At 44.3% G+C, this 18009-nt stretch overlaps 2 protein-coding genes across 2 annotated transcripts; one reads left to right on the plus strand and one right to left on the minus strand.

Moving 5' to 3' along the window:
- The first annotated feature begins 263 nt into the window (after positions 1-263).
- TRUB2 (TruB pseudouridine synthase family member 2) lies at positions 264-9858 on the plus strand. Its single transcript, XM_074973443.1, has 8 exons — positions 264-649; positions 2413-2544; positions 3025-3099; positions 3763-3824; positions 4957-5038; positions 5679-5751; positions 6883-7019; positions 8546-9858. Exons 1-8 carry the CDS (start codon positions 535-537, stop codon positions 8881-8883), a joined length of 1014 nt encoding a protein of 337 aa, XP_074829544.1. The 5' UTR covers positions 264-534; the 3' UTR covers positions 8884-9858.
- Positions 9859-12395: 2537 nt separating this feature from the next.
- SWI5 (SWI5 homologous recombination repair protein) lies at positions 12396-18009 on the minus strand. Its single transcript, XM_074973431.1, has 5 exons — positions 17827-18009; positions 17208-17256; positions 15058-15179; positions 13693-13787; positions 12396-13112 (listed from the first exon to the last, which is right to left on the minus strand). Exons 1-5 carry the CDS (start codon positions 17982-17984, stop codon positions 13048-13050), a joined length of 489 nt encoding a protein of 162 aa, XP_074829532.1. The 5' UTR covers positions 17985-18009; the 3' UTR covers positions 12396-13047.

An 18009-nucleotide genomic window follows, 5' to 3' on the forward strand; every position in this document is an offset into this window, starting at 1 on the left:
CGCTCAGCGGCTGGCCATGGGGCAGGGGCAGGGGCAGGGGCAGGCTGCTGATGAAATCCGGGCGCGGGTGGCGTCCCTCGCCAGGTCTCCTGCCGAGGCAGGGCTGAGGGGTGTGGGCCGGGGTGAGGCTTCTTCCCCCCGCCATCCTGCCACCGGAGGCGGGGACCCTGGCGATCCCCGCCTGTGCCATCCCGCAGCAGGAGGGGGTCGGGGGAATACGGGGCTCCCCAAGGAGCAGACCCCCCCCCCCCCAGGGCCCGAGTCATCATTTCTGTAGCTGCTGCCCAAAGCGTGGTCCTGGCCTGAGGTCTCAGCTGCTAATGGGTGGCACGTCTTGGCCACTGTACCCAGCTAGGATCAGAGCAGCCTCCCCTTCCCGAGATCTCCCCGGAACGGGGGCGCCTTCTAGCGCTTGCTCCCGGGGGGGAGCGCTTTCATCAACGCACCCAGTTGGCGGAAGCGCATGGCGGAGCCCCGTGGGGGAGCGGAGTAATTGATGAACCCGTACGCCGGCGATTTCCTGCCGCCATAGCCATGGCCGCCCGCAGGGTAGCTAGGATTGGGCTAAACGGGCTCTTCGCTGTGTACAAACCCCCCGGGGTGGCTTCGATTAGGGTGCGGGACATCGTGGAGACCCTGCTCCTGAAAGGTGAGGCCAGGTCCTTTATCCATACGCTGGAGTCCCCCCCCCACTCCGTGGGGGTGGGGGGCGATAGGGAGGGATTTCCCCCCAAGTGGAGGGGGGGTGAGGGAGGAGACTTCCAACCTGCCCCTCAGAAGATTTAGGGCAGTGGTTCTCACTGGGGTGTGCCGAGGCCTTCGGGTGGGTACATCAACTCATCTAGATATTTGCCTAGTTTTACAACAAGCTACATTAAAAAGCACCAGCGAAGTCAGCACAAACTACGTTTCATACAGACAATGACCTGTTTCTATTGCTCAGTATACTGTACCCTGAAATGGAGGTGCAATATTTATATTCCAATTGATTCATTTTATAATTCTATGGTAAAAATGAAGAAGTAAGCAATTTTTCAGTAATAGTGTGGCTGTGACACTGGCGTTTTTATGTCTGCTTTTGAAACTTGGGGGTATGCAAGACAAATCAGACTCCTGAAAGGGGTACAGTAGTCTGGAAAGGTTCAGACCCATGGATTTTGGGGATTCTGAGACAGCCAAGTGCCCCCACTGTTTTCCTTCATCTGCAAACTCCCTTCCCACCAACGTGCTGCAACCGCAATTCAGAGACATTGGCACTTGAAGAAGCATGTTGGGTCAACAAAGGAGCCAAATGGGAGAGCATAAAGTTCCTAACATTATCTGGTGCAGCATCCCTAGCAGCATTACTAGTTGCAGGATGGATGTGCATTTGGAGAGGGGCTACCTCTGTCAATTGACAATGCCCTCCTCTCTACACCTTTAGGCAACTTGGCCTGGTGTTAATGGTTCAGGCCATGGTTAGCTTGTGCTAGTGCATATAATCCAGGCCTTTCTAAAAGCCTGAGAGAACCCTTTGGACTTACTTATGCTGGTTTGCTGCCAGGAATGCTTGTGATGACTAATGTTCAGAAGACCTAGTCCAAGCCTTGCATGAGTTCATTTGACAACTGAGTCCTCATCATAGAGAGGATAAAGCAAAGGGCACATCTCGTAGTTTGGTAAAATGATGAAGACCAGTCATTGTATGACACACATGCAGGCTAAGACAAGTGTTGTTAGAGAAAGCCATTGTAGAGGCGAATCTCCATCTCAGACCTAGCAGCTGTTAGGCTGGCAATCCCTTAAGACTTTTTGTTTAAAATGAGGTATCCCTCTTCCTTGCTGAAGATGATATACCTATGTCTACTCATCAAGGCGGTATCTGCATTGCAGCCACCAGGAGGACTTAGATTCCTTTCAAACGCAAAAGAAATGGTCTCTTGTCCCACTCACCTCCCTTCAGGGACTGTGAAGATGCTGCTTACTAAAATGGAACTCATACTTGGCTTTGAAGGACTCTAACCGTGAGCCAAAGACACTTGAGCCTTGTCTGCACACACAAGTGGTGCCACTTTAATTATATGGTAATACTCGTTCCCCTATGGGAAGGGGAATAAGTTGTACCGGTATAATGCACCTTTATACTGGTATAATTGCATCCACACAAGACGTTGTAATGGTAACTATTTCTGTTTAAAAAAAAAAAAATCACATTCCTAACCAAAATAGTGATACTGGTACTGAGTCTGTGTCTGTAGACCAGGCTTTGAAGAGAAACTATGTATGTTTATCACTCCCTTCGCTGTATTTTCTTTTCAGACTGTGCCCCATTGTTTTCCAGGAAGACCATCAGTGGGGGTCTTAACTGGACTTATTTGCAAGATAAGACACTTTAAAAATATCAACAGGGGCTTTCTTTACCATTTGCTGTAGAACTGAACTCTCTGGAACAGCCAGCTGTGCAGCAGCAAGTACGCTTCCTGCCCACTACTATAGAAGGAAATGCTGGGAAAGAGCTGACCCTCGCTGTTACCCAGTTGCCTGTCCTGGCTGCCCACCCACTAGGTAAGAGGCTGGAGAAGAATCTTGATTTCTGTGGAAAAGCTGGTGTATACCATTACTATCATTTCTAGATTTGACTTGCCCAGTGAGAGAAAACAGAGTAAAAGAGGAATAAGAATTGTTAATTCCCTTAGATTTCAGCAGCTAATGATTATCTGTTAGCTGGTAATCACTGCATTCAAAGGGGATAATCACAGTGCAACCTGCTTGTAGTGAAGAAAAGAGTGAGAATCCATAGGAGAGATTGAGGACTTCCATTCTATTTTAGGCAGTGATTTATTAGAAGTGGTTTCACTATGTGCATGTTGTTTCATAAGATTTTTAATGCCTTGGAATCAGCAAGATTAAGTTGCATTGGGACCACATATACTGCCTGTTACCATCATACTGTTGTTCAGAAAAGCTTGGTATATTTCTTTCTTTATAGTGAAATTAAATTTTATGCATGCCACAAACCATACACTATATTTCTTTCTCTTGTAGTTAGAGGACCAGAGCTCACTCACTTGAAAATCGGAGCAGGTCACCGTCTGGATACAAAGTCATCTGGAGTGTTTGGTATGTTTTGTTTTGAAAAAGATAAGAATATAGCTTCATCATGAAAATTACCTGGTACAGGATAGAGGGGGTGTTAACAGACGATAGGCTCACAAAACACTGTGCTGGCTACTAGCAGCGTCTGAGGATTTTGTAGGGCAGGGGCAAAGGTAGAAATGGTAAGTTGCAGTAGAAACACACAAATCAGATACGATTGTTCTGAGAGGGTCCTGAATCATAAGCCAGGGAGACAAGAATAACTAGTTATTCTGAGAGGCAGTATGGTCCAGTGGAAAGCACTGAATTGGGAGACTTGGCTCTGTCATGTGTGAACCTGACTGCTCAAGTGTCTGTTTCCCTATCTGTAAAATGGGGATAATGATACTGCCCTTCTTTTGTAAGGTGCTTTGGGATCTACAGATGAAAAGCACAAGATAACACCAGCACTTAGCTCTTTTTAGTTCTGGCTTTAGAGGCAGTCAGAGGTTTGGGTGTGTGGTGGCAACTCTCAGCAACAAAGAGAGAGGCAGAAACAGTTAGACTATAAATTCTGGGTACATAGATATTGCTTTTTCTGTGTCTGAACAGTGCCAGGGGAGACTGTGGTGCTATATAAAAATGCTTATGCCCAAATAGCTTTTTATGTGACTGATTAATGGCCGCCTGTTGTTTTTTGTATTTCAGTGCTTGGAGTGGGCCATGGGAACAAGCTGCTCACTGATATGTACAACGCCCATCTTACTAGGGTATGCACTGGCATTGAACCCTGTTTGGGGACTTCTGTGTGTAACACCCATTCTCACTAGAAATCAAGGTCCAGTTAGAAATTACATCAAGAAAGAAGAGGCAAATGTGACCTACTCTTATTAAATCATATGAGAAGTAATAACGCACACAACTGTGAACCGGGACAAATCACTGAGATTAAGCAATATTAAGTATTCCTTTGGGAGAGGAGGGAAACAATATGAATGGCCTGGGAATTGGTAATGGGATGTGGAGCTTTTTACCTGTAGGTCATCCGTCTGAATCTTGCCTGGGCAGGACCAAGCAAAAGTCATTGCTATCTGGAGGCTTCTGTAAAACAAACTGGGTCTCAGTCTATTTCTAGTGGGGAGGGAGGTATCCACACTACACAAACCACATTTGTCCTGTTTGTTGGCAGTCCTGGCAGAGAAGCCAAAGGTAGAATGGGCTCTGGAAATGACCCTCGGGCCCTCCCCCCGGTGTGTGTGGGGTGCACTCTGCCTCATTCCCATTTGTGTGTTTATCCAGCTGTCGTACCATTGTATAGGCCTAGACTGAGAGATGTCTAGGGCAGATCTCTAGGACTGTTGTACTCATTTGTACAGTGCTTAGTACAATGGGGCTCTGATCCCTGATTGGAGCCTCTAGGCACCAGAGCTATATAAGTATTAATGATAATCTTTATCGACATTGCAATGAAATCATCATTCTAGTGGCTTGAGCCTGCAGATTGTGAACAAATGGGAGTCATAAAAGTGTGTTCATATGAGACCATATGAGCTTTAAGAAAGCTGTAACCATTCCAAATCAGAAACTGGTTCAAGAGCCTATGAGGAGCCTGGGGAGGTTGAACTTCTCTCACAAGGCATAATGCCTGCTTCTATATTATTGAGGCAGCTGCCAGCAGGAGTGGTTGTCATGCTACATTTGAGTGTCAAACAAATCACCAATGATCCCAAAGCCATTAGCAGTTCATATGAGATAAGAGGCACCACTCACTGTGCAGAGACTGCAGCTTTCCTTTAGAGAAACCTTTCCTGTCCTGTGATGCCCCATAGTTGCTGCATAGCAGGATATTGCTTCGCTGCTGTTTGCAAACTGCTCCATAAATTGCACTTTTCCGTTTTGAAGGCTTATACTGTTCGTGGACTGTTTGGCAAAGCCACAGATGACTTCTCAGACACAGGCAAGCTAATAGAGAAGACCACATTTGGTAAGAGTAATGGTCGATGTGTAAACAAAGATTTCTAATTAGAAAGTAAAGTGTTACACCTTTCCAGATTGAGCAACATTTAGCGCACCTTTAAGAGCTCTCTAATCTTGGTTTATGAGGATTCTCCCATGCAGTCTCACAACAGTAAACATGTTACCCTGCCTGTAATATGCTAAATACAGCCACAATATGTAGCTCACTGATATAAAGTCCTGATCATACCTATTCCTAAAGTTAGGTGTACCCCATCTCCTTGTACCTCAGGAGACATATTATCCTCACCCACAAGGGAGTGATCCGAGACTTTCATAAAGGTTCTGAGGTTACACAAAGTCTTGAAATATCTCATGAGATTAATTGTGACCTCCATCATGAAACCAATGCAAACTCTATTCCCTTTGCCCCAGGGATTGCTTCGCTTTAAGAACTGGTATGGTATATACGTAGACTGGGTCAGTTTCCTGTGCTGTTGTATTCTGTTACACTAAAGCCATCTTTCATGGGTTTCCCACCAGCCCATTTAGATATGACAACTTGGCCAGGAGATGGCAACATCTTGATTTCAGACTAAGACTCTTTGCAGGTGCTGGGTGTATCAAGGAAGATTTATGTCCCTCTTTTGCCTTCTCAACATTTACAGATCATGTCACGAGGGACAAGCTGGAGCGGATTCTTGCTGTCATTCAGGGAACCAATCATAAAGCTCTGCTGATGTATGTATCCAATCAGAAATCCTGAATGACCTCCATGCTGCTATTTGCTGATCATTGGAACCCATGAGATTAGTCTGTTGCTTGCTGTAATGAATTATAAAGGTTTGAGCCTCAGAGAGGAAAATCAGCTACTTTGCCTGTGGGAGTCGAGCTCTAATGAGGCTACCTTTGGCGTCTGAACTCCCACGTTACTTTAGGACCTACACATGACACCTTGGTAAAATGAAAGTTCTTCTGCTGAGTATGATAGTGTGCCTTTCCTCCCAGTTGTACCACCTTATTGACAGTACCTATGTTTGTAGCATTTATAGGACAATGAGTGCATCAGACACAGTTATAGGATTAAAAAGTGTGTGTCGGGGAAATTAACTTAGAAACTACAGAGACTGAACAAATCTTTAGTTTGAAGTGTGAATGTTGCATCTGTTTTATAACAAAACAGAGGGTCTTTGAACATGTGCTTCCAGTGCAACATGGTGGCCAATGGGGCTAATGTGATCCCTGGATGCATAAACAGGGGACTCTCAAGTAGGAGTAGAGAGGTTATTTTACTGCTGTATTTGGCAGTGGTGTGACAGCTACTGGAATACTGTGTCCAGTTCTGGTGTCCACATTTCAAGAAGGATGTCGAAAAATTGGAGTGGGTTCAGAGAAGAGCCATGAGAATGATTAAAGGATTAAAAAAGTTGCACTATAGTGGTAGACTCAAGGAGCTCAATCTATTTAGCTTAACAAAGAGAAGGATAAGGGGTAATTTGATTACAGTGTATAAGTACCTACGTGGGAAACATTTAATAAGGGGCTCTTCAGTCTAGCAGAGAAAAGTATAACGCTGGCTGAAAATTGAAGCTATATAAATTGAGACTAAATAAGGTGTACCTTTTTAATAGTGTAATTAACTATTGGAACAATTTACCAAGTGTCATGGTGGGTTCTCCATCACTGACTATTGTTAAATCAAGATTAGATGTTTTTCTGAAAGATATGCTTTAGGAATTATTTTGGGGAAGTTTTATGACCTATTTTATATAGGAAGTCAGACTAGATTTGTCATGACAGTCCCTTCTGCTTCAGAATCTATGAATTCATTGGGACAGAGGTGCAAATTCACTGCTCTGTTCCCTTCTCCAGGTACTCTAACATTGACCTGAAAACTCAAGAGGCCTACGAGCTGGCTATTGAAGGTTTAATTCGCCCGATGGAAAAAACCCCTCCATTAATCACAGCAATTCGATGCCTCCAATTTGCACCTCCAGAATTCCAACTAGGTAGGGTCTAACTAGAGCTGGAGTTTGGGAGTATGTTGGAAGTATGTATGAAGATAGTAGCAAAAGTCGCGATCATCTAGTTGTTCTGTGCTCTGTGTGAAATGAGTTTGTGAGCTCAATCCAGTTCCTAGTGGACAGGTGACAGCCTCAGCAAACACCCAGTGATTAAATTTGCCATAGAGATGGATGGACCCTCTAGATTAAGATTGAGCAGCATGGGAAAATTTGTGCAATTATCTGCCTGGTAGGAACATAACTACTATACTGGATCAGACTGATCGTCCACCTAGTCTAGTATTCTGTTTCTGATAGTGCTTCAAAGGACAGTTAAATTCCCTAGCAGGTAGCTATGGACTAATTTGCCCGTAGGGCACAATTCTTCTTGTGCAGTGTCTTCCAAATTTTTGAAAGCCGAGCCCTCCTTCAGGAAAACAAACCAATCTCACCCCCTTTATTCTGGTCATGTGTTGTTCAAGGCCTACTCTTACTCCCACTTTAGGGGATACAGAAGATGTATACATTGACTAGTCATTTGATGCAGCCTCCCCCCCCCCTTAAGGAAGCAATGAGTTAGTGGTCAGTTTATGCCCTGAAGCTTGAGAGTTTATAATCCCCATTAAACTATTTTTATCCTAGATAATGTAACTGAACATAAATTCCTTTTTTCAAATCCTACTGAACTTCTGGTCTCAGCGATATCTTGTGGACAAGAATTCTACAGGTGATCTGTGAATAAAGGATTCCAGTCTCCATGGCTGTTAATCTGTCACCTCTGTGATTCAAATTCAGGATTGAAAGACAACTTCTGCATTCTAATCCTGGCACTAATATGGACTTCTGTGGTATGGTGGAAGTCCATATACCCTTGCTGCTTCATTTCCCCACAGCTAGTGTGAGGATGATAATTTTCTTACCTGTCTCACAGGAATATTGCAAGGATTATTTCCATACACCTTGATTCTGCAGTTGACTTTGTGCAGGCAGATCCTTGTGCCCATATAGCGTCCCACTGAAGTTAACAGAGCTCAACACAAGCCCAGGGGTCCATGCACATAGCCATTTACAGGATTGGGACTTTAGTTTGAAGACAAAGCATCTATTAAACATTGTTAAAAGTATTTAATCTGTACAGATATTAAGAATTTGGGACCCTAAACAGTCTGTTTATAAAAGCTTTGTAGTTCACCTTTAATAGCCTTTCTGGTCCTCATGAATTATTCTGACGAACTCAGATACAGCTAAACCGACCTTTGCCTACCCAAATATCTAACTCTTATTATATGACCTTGTATTTGAAACTTGTTTTTATAAAACTGACTTTTTTGAAGGCTTGGGACATCATGCAAGACCTCTGTATAATCATGATTATACAGTCATGTACTTAAAAAAAACAGAGCATCTTTCCTGTTGAACTAACTCTTCTTTTTGTAATTTAATCCCAGTAACTGGTGTTTGAATTTACAGGTACGGTGTCTTGTTGCATATATTAGCTGGTCCTTCTAATGCAGTCTTTCTGCCTCCTCCAGAAATCCAGTGTTTGCATGAGACCCAGCAGTACCTCCGAAAAATAGTTCACGAGATTGGCTTGGAGCTGAAATCAACTGCTGTGTGCACCCAGGTCCGGCGGACACGGGATGGCTTTTTCACTCTAGACAACGCTCTCCTGCGAACGCATTGGAACCTGCAGAATATCCGGAATTCAATTCAAGACTCTAAGATCAAAGTGAAACTGGAGCTTCAGAGAAACTTGGGCCACCAAGCTAGGAGTGGTAAAAGACACACCAATATGGATCAGGTTGCAGCGAGTGAACTGCACAGTACAGAGGGAACGTCTGCAAGCGATCTGACTCATAAAATGAGATAACCACATGCTGACTGAAAAGTGGAGAGTAATAGGAAGGGAAAATAGTGGTTGCAGTCCACAACTAGCCCTTCCTTGGGGTGGTCCTTGATTTAGCAAGGGTTGATTATGTTTTCATTCAGGCAAGGCATTTCTCCATTGATAGGCAGAATAATTTTTGTAAGTATTGCACAACACTGTTGACATCTGAGATGAGCATACATTTCCTTGCAAAGCCAAAACTGCTACTGACTTCAGTGGGAATGTCAAGTTTGGTGAAGGATGTAAGAGTGGGCCCTTAAATTAGTTTAGAAGTGGGAATACAACCAGTGTGTTGCAGGCTTTACTACTTTTATTCTCTTTATGCGCCTTGTGACAGAGTATGACCTAAGTGGTTCTTTTCCCAATTAACTAATTTTTTTTATTATGACACTTTCTATAGATCAGCCCCATTTTCAAATACATGAAAGGGGTAAAGATTAATTGTTCAAACCAAGAAAGGGTTCTGCTTAGGGGAAACTGCAATGTAAGCAACTAAGACTAAAGTGGTGAGGTAATACTATTTCTCATGCAGGGTAACTAATATCTGGAGCAGGTTAGTCAGAAAGCCAGTTAAAACAAGAGGAGGGAGAGGTAGGCTTATAATAGAGGACTGGAGTAGGATGTAAAAACAAGAAGTTGAAATGGGGTGAATTTAAAATCCTAGGTAATATATTTTATGGGGAAAGATGCTGTTATTTGATACTCAAACTTAAGTCAACAGGGCCAAGAGCCCCTGCATTTTGTTTGCATGCATCTGTAGTCATCCGTGATGTATTTTTTCCTGCAGCAAAATTATACGTTACCTTCAAAGAGAAACAGTAAGGAAGTACAGCTTTAGAATTCACCGAGATTCCATTAGTGCTCATTTAAAGCTACAAATCATTATTTTACATAAATGATGACAGTTACATTAGCAATCAGCTAATATATTTCTGAAATGTATAGGGCTCAAAGTGTGATGCCAAGATGTATTAAAGGATTGCAATTTAAGATTTTGATGGAGTGCCACTCATTAATATCTAGGTTATGCTTTGCAGTGAGAACTCTCCTCTCACGTGAGGGCTCAAAATTAGGGGTAACACCCCTCATTTTAGAATCTAAAAATATTTTAAATATAAAAGTGATGGTGCATTGGTTATTACCATAGTGAAGATTACCTTCTCCCCCACGCTTCATTAGAAATATCTTGCAGACAAATGTGTATTTTATTGACTGAGCTTGCTAGGCCTTCCAAACAAAAGTGCCCGCCCGTTGAGTGTATGTGCGATGATACCTTTAGAACACTACATCTGACTAATCGCAAAATTTCCAGGAATGTTCTAGGCATCAATTGGCAGAACCCTATTGTTTTTTGGGAAAATTAGAAAACCAGAAGGAAAAATGAGACAGACTGAGCATCTGCCATCCATCATGACACCTTGAATGACTTACCTCCCAGACAGAAGAGATATAATGGAGCGGGAAAAAGGGTCACAATGGGGAAGGGAGGGCATGAGAGGGGGTGCAGAGAATCCTGGAAATAGTAGGGGATAGGATGGCAGCACACACAATACATGTGGGGGAGATGGAAGGAGCCTCTAATATGTGTAATGAGCTCAGCCTTTAGAGGCAACAAAGTATGCAACCCCCACCACCACCACCGAATTTCTACTACCAAAAGAGATTCTACTTCTTCCAGGCTTGTACAAAGAGGCACATGTAGGCACTGTTTCTCCTTTGAAAATATACCTGGACAGCTCTTAAAAGGTGAGAAGTAACTCTGTGACATCTGCAATTGTAATCGTGGCACGGAAGGAAGTATTTAAGGACTTGTTTACACAGGGTGCTCAGGTCTGCTCTACACTAGAAAATTAAGTACTGTAGGTTTAACTACAGCAGTCAACATGTGAAAAATCCACAACCCTGAGTGGCATTGTTCAACTGACCTAAGTCCCCACATGGCATGAAACTGATAGAAGAATTCTGTTGACCTAGCTACCACTTCTCAGGGAGATGGATTACCTACCCTGGGAAAATCCTTCCTGTCAGTGTAGGCAGTGTCTACAATGAAGCACTACAGTTGTGCTGCTGTAGCATTTTAAGTGTAGACAAGCTCTCAGAACATTAATCCAAATTAACTAAAAGTGTGGATTTAATTCTGAATGAGACTTTCCACACGGTTTAATGCAATTTAACTAATCCACTTTACATTCACACCTTTTAGTTATTTTGAATTAATTTCCCTGAGTTTCCCTGTATGTACAATAGTGACTGTCTCCTCTTGTCCTTGAGGGTTTACAAAACAATCTCTATAGCTTTAATTTAATTCATGGATTTTTTTTCAGCTGCCTCCAAGTTCCTCTGCACAATGATGTAAAGTGAAGGTAAAGCAGTAATGGAGCACTGTTGCCACCTTATGGCTACAGATTATACTCCCCCCTACAGTGCAGTGTGTTAACTCTTTAAAGACAGACCTGGCATCTTATGTGCTCTAGTTTTCTTTTGGTATAGAACACTCATAGAAGCAGCTGTATTCAACTACACAAGCCTCTGTACAACTCTTATGCATTAGTGACACACCCCACACAGACAGTTGTCTACCCAGAGAGACATTTATAGAAAGTTTCACTAATGTGGAGTTAAGGTTGTGGGTGCACAAGAGTGCCCTATGTAATGAATACAAGTTTCAATCCCTAAAATGCTACTGAGGAAAGCCAGGAACTGCATGGGAACCGTTACCTTAATTCTACAGCCATAACACTCCTCCCTTTAGGATGTCAGCACCTTCTCTATTATTTGAGGAGTGAGGTATATTTTGTCTTGTGACCTATGTTGAATACAGGAAAATTGTTTGAGGAAGCCCTTCACTATATTACTGATTTCTTTGAGACTGCATCTGGAAACAAAGAGGGAGAGGTAACCCTGTGTCCAGTCTGATATGCAACCATCAGCAGTGGTGCCTCACTGACCCTATTGAGGGTCCTTGGGAAGTGCCTGAATAGGAGTTCTGATCTGGAGTTATAGTGGCACACAGAAAATAGTAGCCTAAGGAGAGTACAGTTATGTTCTGTTTTTCTTAGCCTCTCTATAGGCCAGGGGTGGCCAAACTGTGGCTCGCGAGCCACATGCGGCTCTTTTACAGTTAAAGTGAGGCTTGCAGGGTACCCTCCCCCCAATTCTCCACCTACCAGACTGGGGCGGGGGGAGCTCAGGGCTTCTGCCCTGCAGCAGGGTGGTAGGGCTGGTGGCTTCTGCCCTGCAGGGAGGCAGGTCTCCGGGCTCCAGCCCTGCATGAGGTGCTCTCTGGGGCTCAGAGCTTCAGCAGGTGTGGGGCTGAAGCCCTGAGCCCTGGCAGGCATGCCGAGCTCTCAACTTCTGAAAACCATCATCTGCGGCTTGCAGGGTCAGTAAGTCTGGCCACCCCCGCTATAGGCTATCACAGTGAGTTGCTAGGGGACATCAGAGTTAATCATTTATTCAGAGTGGACAATTCAGCAGCACAAGTTAATGCTTTTCCATTTATTTACTACTATACACATGCAATGTCAACCAGCTTCCAGAACTCAATTCAGTGGGGCACTAGGATATTGAGCGCCCACAACTTTTTCAGCACGAAGCATACAAACACCTTGCTCTTAGCAGTTTTCCTTTCCAACTTCTGAGGTTTTAAATAAACAAAAAACACAGCTCTGCATATTTGCCCATCTCCACTGCTGCCTCCTCCATCCATTTACTGATCCCTAACAATTGCTTCCCCATGTAAGACTTCTTTAAAGGTGCCCATAGAACATCAACATGTCAAAGAACCCCCATCACACAGTGCAACAGTGAAGGGGTTAACTATTAATTCTGAATTATAACCTTTTAGTTTTTAAAATAACGAACAGTGAGAGGAGCCTAACGCTCCTGGCACTTCAACTGAACCGCCTCTCATTGCCAAAGAGTAGAAAGCCACTTTTCCTGAAACAGGGAACATGGGATGGGTTCAATAGCTTTTCCATTCTAGAAGTTAGATATTCTTAGAAATGAAGCAGCCAAGTAACACTTCCTTGAAAGTCTCTGCATTTTTACTGTCCTTGTGTGTAAGTTCTCAAGGTGTACGGTATCAACACGCAGTGCCCCAGTAATGGTGACCTCTGCAGGAGATTGTAGTCTTCAGTTTCAATGCTAGTCAGTAAGTTCCAGATCAAATTTGGGGTACAGCTCCTTTGTGGTGACCCCTCTAATCGTGGCTAGAAAGGAAACAATACTTCAGCTTCCATTACAGATAGAGAAGCAGATTAGTTAGCAAGAGTTTTTGCTGTATGGTTTCTATGACTTGAGTTTAGGCAGTAGAAAAAAAGACTTGACTCTCCCCAAGCCTAGTTGTCCTAAAGCTTTCTTTAGCTAAGGGATGAGTCCAAATGTCTTATCTTACACACCCTCCCCACTCCACTCCTAACTGCAGGATTTTTTTCCAAGTCTTGTGCAGTGCAGAATACACAACTCTCAGGGTTATCTATCAATTACAGAAGAATCATCTTTGATAATCCATAGAAAAAAAAAAACTAGCAGTCATTAAGTGACAAGTTCACATCCCACTCAGAGGATCAGGAAGAGACACTGAATAGCCCTCTGGTTCTGCCATTCTGTTGAGAAGATCCCAATGGGCTCATGACAGATGTATCTGTGCTTGAATATGGGATTTTAACTATAGAATCTTAACATTCAAGAATTAAGATAAGCCCTAGGACTGTAGCTTTCCCTCTTCTGTAATGAAACAGATGGAAACATTTACTGAGAAAAGTTGCATATTAGTCCTGCTCTTCTTACCCAGCTTGCCCAGCAGCATCTGTCCAGTGTCTTTAATATCATTGTACTCATGGAGCAGAGAGATGTGTTTCTCCAATTCCTCCAGGCTGTAACCTCTGTAATAGCAAACACAGAAAGGTCACAATGACACAGAGCAAGTACTGCTACTTCACCACAATTGTTTAGCAGAGACAAGATACTTGTGAGCGATAGCAGAACCTGCCAAAACCACACCACCTGCCCTGCTGCCTACAGGACTCTGAAGGCAAGAGCTCAGTCTTTAAAAACCATCAGCAGGGAGTACAGTCTCCATTCCAAGGGCTGTTCCAGATCAATCCTTCTCCCCACAACAAAATAAAGCTAAAAGTAGTTCTCAGAGTTAGGTATAAATAATAATAAATCTTAATAAATAAAGAATAATAAATCTTGTGGCAAATATGAAGAATAGGTCTGATCGGTTGGCAAAAGGAAGAGTTAAGGAATTAGGCTGCTTATCGAAGATAGCAGGAAACAGCACATCTTTGGATCAACTTCATTGTTCCTTTTATTTTTACCTGCCTAATCTATCCTATGCACTATACGTGTTATCTGTAGAAGATAGCACTCAGGTTTCACAGTTTATAACCCACAAAAGGCACAGCTTCCAATAGCTAAACTGCAGTCCTTCCTCAAGAATCTTGCTGGTAGGCAAAACTCAGGATAACTTCCACCAATGCTGCATCATAGGGAGCCATGCCATGGGCTTCAATATCTTTTAGATAGCACCCTTCATTTCAAGTTGTTTTATAGACCACTTGCCCACCACGGAAATACAGCTGTTTCTGGGGTGCAAGATGTGAAATGATGTTAAGACAGCTCACATCAAGCATAGGACAAGAAATGAATACTTCCCCTTGAAGTTTCACTTGGAATTTAGGAAGGCAGACTGTAGTTTAATCCAAAATGAAACTGACCAGGACAGAGTGATCAGGATCTCAGTTTTACATCCCATCTGAACGACAATTCTAGAAACACCGTGCCCTTGAGCAGCACCACAATGTGGAACAGCACCACCTATTGAATCACAATTATCACTCCCTGCAACCTCCAGGTTTTCCTTAAATCCAACTACTGATTCAATCTAGCCTTGCTTTGCAAAAAAACAAACAAACAAGGTACTTGGTTCAGTTTTGTATCTGAAGTGCCGTGTAATTCAAACAATGCTGAAATTAACACTATTCCTACCGAAACAGATTTTGGTCACAGTGCAATATCAGCACCACCAACAGGAGGTGGCAGTTTCCAACTCTGATACTCGGGCTTTGTTTTGTTTAAAAAAAAAAAAAAAAAAAAAAAACCACAACACCCCAAGCCTCATGCTGAACATCAAGCTATCCAAGAACATACTCAGCCAACAACTGTGCAATTTCCTGATCCAGAGCAAGATCCTTCTGTTTCAGTTCTTCAACTTCACGCTGTAGGGCTTCCTTATTGACTCCATCTGATTGACAGGACCTTGGAGACTGGATCTGTAGAGCAGACAGTGCTTTTAACATTCCACTAACTCAGCACTGTGTGAGATGCCACTGTCCCAGAGGGGACTGATCAGAAGAGATATTAAGTATTTGTTAGTTTATTCCTGAAGTATCACTTAGGTGAAAAGGGAAAATAAGACTTCACAGTGAAAACCCGAGAAAACAAACTTATCACACTATTTATTGCCAATCAGTGCCATGTAGTTTGAGAGTTCTTCAAAGCAGAAGAAGGATGTATCTTACTCTGTAAACCTTTTAAAAAAATTTTTCAGGAAGCCAGTATCTAGCCCAGATAGTAGTGGGCAACTACAGCCCGCGGGCCACATCTGGCCTGCAGAATTGTCCTGCCTGGCCCCTGAGCTCCCAGCAGGGGAGGCTAGCCCTCGGCCCCTCCCCTGCTGTCCCTGCTGGTACACCACTGCGTGGGCAGCACGGCTTGCGCTCGCCCACCTCCCAGGTTTTCCAATAAGCCTGTCCTGCCGCTCCGAGCGGCATGGTAAGGGGGTGGGGAGGGGGAGGAGAGGGGATTTGATAAGGGGCAGGAGGTCCCGGGGGGCAGTCAGGGGACAGGAAGTGGTTGGATGGAGCAGAGGTTCGGGGGGAGGGGGGCGGATGGGGGTAGGGTCCCAGAGGGGCGGTTAGGGGCAGGGGGTCCCAGGAGAGGGCGGTCAGGGAACAAGGCGCAGAGGGGGTTGGAAGTGGGAAGGGGTAGAGGCCAGGCTGTTTGGGGAGGCACAGCCTTCCCTACCTGGCCCTCCATTCCATTTTGCAATCCCGATGTGGCCCTCGGGCCAAAAAGTTTGCCCACCCCTGAGCTAGCCCCAGAAGTGTATGTATATGTACTATGTATATGTCAGAGCACTAAAGTAACTAGCAATATTTTTCCCCAGGGAAAGTATTTATTGCTGAACCACCACAAATATTAGGATCAACTGCTATTTCAGCCAAAAGAGAAAAGATTAAATAAGCCATGAAGACTAAACTATCCTTATCACTTGAAGCCAACTCTCCAGGATAGATGTGAACCCATTTACTGAGGATGTATCCCAAAGAAATCCTAGCACCAAATGTGACACTGCACTGCTGTGTGGACTTGGCTACATGGGTATGGGTCATGTGCAGCTCTGCAGCGTGGATACATGTAGCTGGACCTGGTATGCACAGGTTCGCAAGCATGGGAGCCCGGATATGAGTATGCTCACAGCAGTGGTTCTTAACCTTTCCAGATTACTGTACCTCTTTCAGGAGTCGGATTTATCTTGCGTATCCCCAAGTTTCACCTGACTTAAAAATTACTTGCTTACAAAATCGGATATAAAAACACAAAAGTGTCACAACACACTATTACTATTGTCTGTATGAAATTTTAGTTTGTACTGACTTCGCTAGTGCTTTTTATGTAGCCTGTTGTAAAGCTAGGCAAATATTGAGGTGAGATGATGTAGCCCCTGGAAGATCTCTGTGTACCCCCAGGGGTACACGTACTCCAAGTTGAGAACCACTGCTCTGCAGTATAGACATGCCCCTAAACATAACAGTTAGCAGGGATCTTGTTCTGCTGCTAACTTTGCTGTGCCTGCTCTGTGAATACACAACTTCAGTACTGATGGCTGAACATGACAGAGTGACACTCACACTAAATTCATATTGCAGTAACAAATGATGTGAAGTTTAGTTTTTCTCTGTGTACCAGGAGGGATAGAAGCATTGAAGATGAAGGATATCACTGCCCTGTATCTACACATTAACTGGCAGAACATCTAAATTCTACTCTGTTCATCACCATGTTATCTAGCATGAAAGAAAGCTGATCCATGTAACCAACTGCCTTAGCTGCTGTTTGTCTCTAGAAGAGAGAGGCAGGCACAGAGCAGGCAAGGGTACCCAACTGCGACATTGCCGTGGATGAGAAGGGTAGCAATCCACAACATCCCCTTGCTGTAGTCCAGGGCAGCACTGACTCTGGAGGTAAAACCATTCTCTTCCCAAAGTGGGGGTGGAGAAATATATAAAAACACTTACTGGAGATTTGAAACCTGCATTGCAATTTCTCAGGAGTCCAGTTGGTGTCCTGGATTAAAACAAAAAGAAATTACCGTTTTAAAAGGCATGAGCATAGCCTGACAGAATGAGACAGCCCTAGCCTGCATGCACCTTTGAGGAGTGGCAACCCCAGAATATCCACAGCAGGGTAACAGCAAAGACCCAATATCTCTGACGTCTTCAAGCTGTGATGTCAAGCTGGGCTTGGCAATTGGGGGCATCCCATCCTCATCAAGAGGCTCCCTAAGGCTTAACAAAGTCAGTCACACAAAGTCCCTTGGGAAGCGAGGAGCATAGCATGTCATCCCTAGGCAGCTGCAAGTCAGGACAGGAAGCTCTCAACCCCAGATGGCTGGGGAAAGGGTGGCTCCCCTCGCTCTGTAGGCTGGTGAGAGCACCTTTAGGGGCTGAAAAAGGAAAGTCCCATCCCTGAAAAGGGCTCCATATGAGATGATCAGGAGGGAAGTCACAGTCCCTTAAGAGCTGGAGGGAGGGAGGGACGGTCCCATGCCACCTGAAGAGCAGCACCCTAGAAGCTAAGGAGGGGAATACATCCCTTGAAGACAGGCCTAGGGAGTTATATTGAACTTGCTCCTACCTCCTCAGGAAAGGCCTAGGTGACGGCCCGCTCCTCCCTCGCAGCCCTGGGCTCTGTTCCCACTCCCCGCCGATTGGGGGTCCCTGCTCGTGGTTATCCAGCGCTGCCTGCGGGCCAGAGCGCCTGGAATCAACACAGGCCTCGTTACCACCTTGCATGCTGGGAGTTTCCGTCCCTCCCACA

The sequence above is a fragment of the Natator depressus genome, chromosome 16 (genome assembly GCF_965152275.1).
Source record: "Natator depressus isolate rNatDep1 chromosome 16, rNatDep2.hap1, whole genome shotgun sequence".
NCBI classification, from domain to species: Eukaryota; Metazoa; Chordata; order Testudines; family Cheloniidae; genus Natator; species Natator depressus.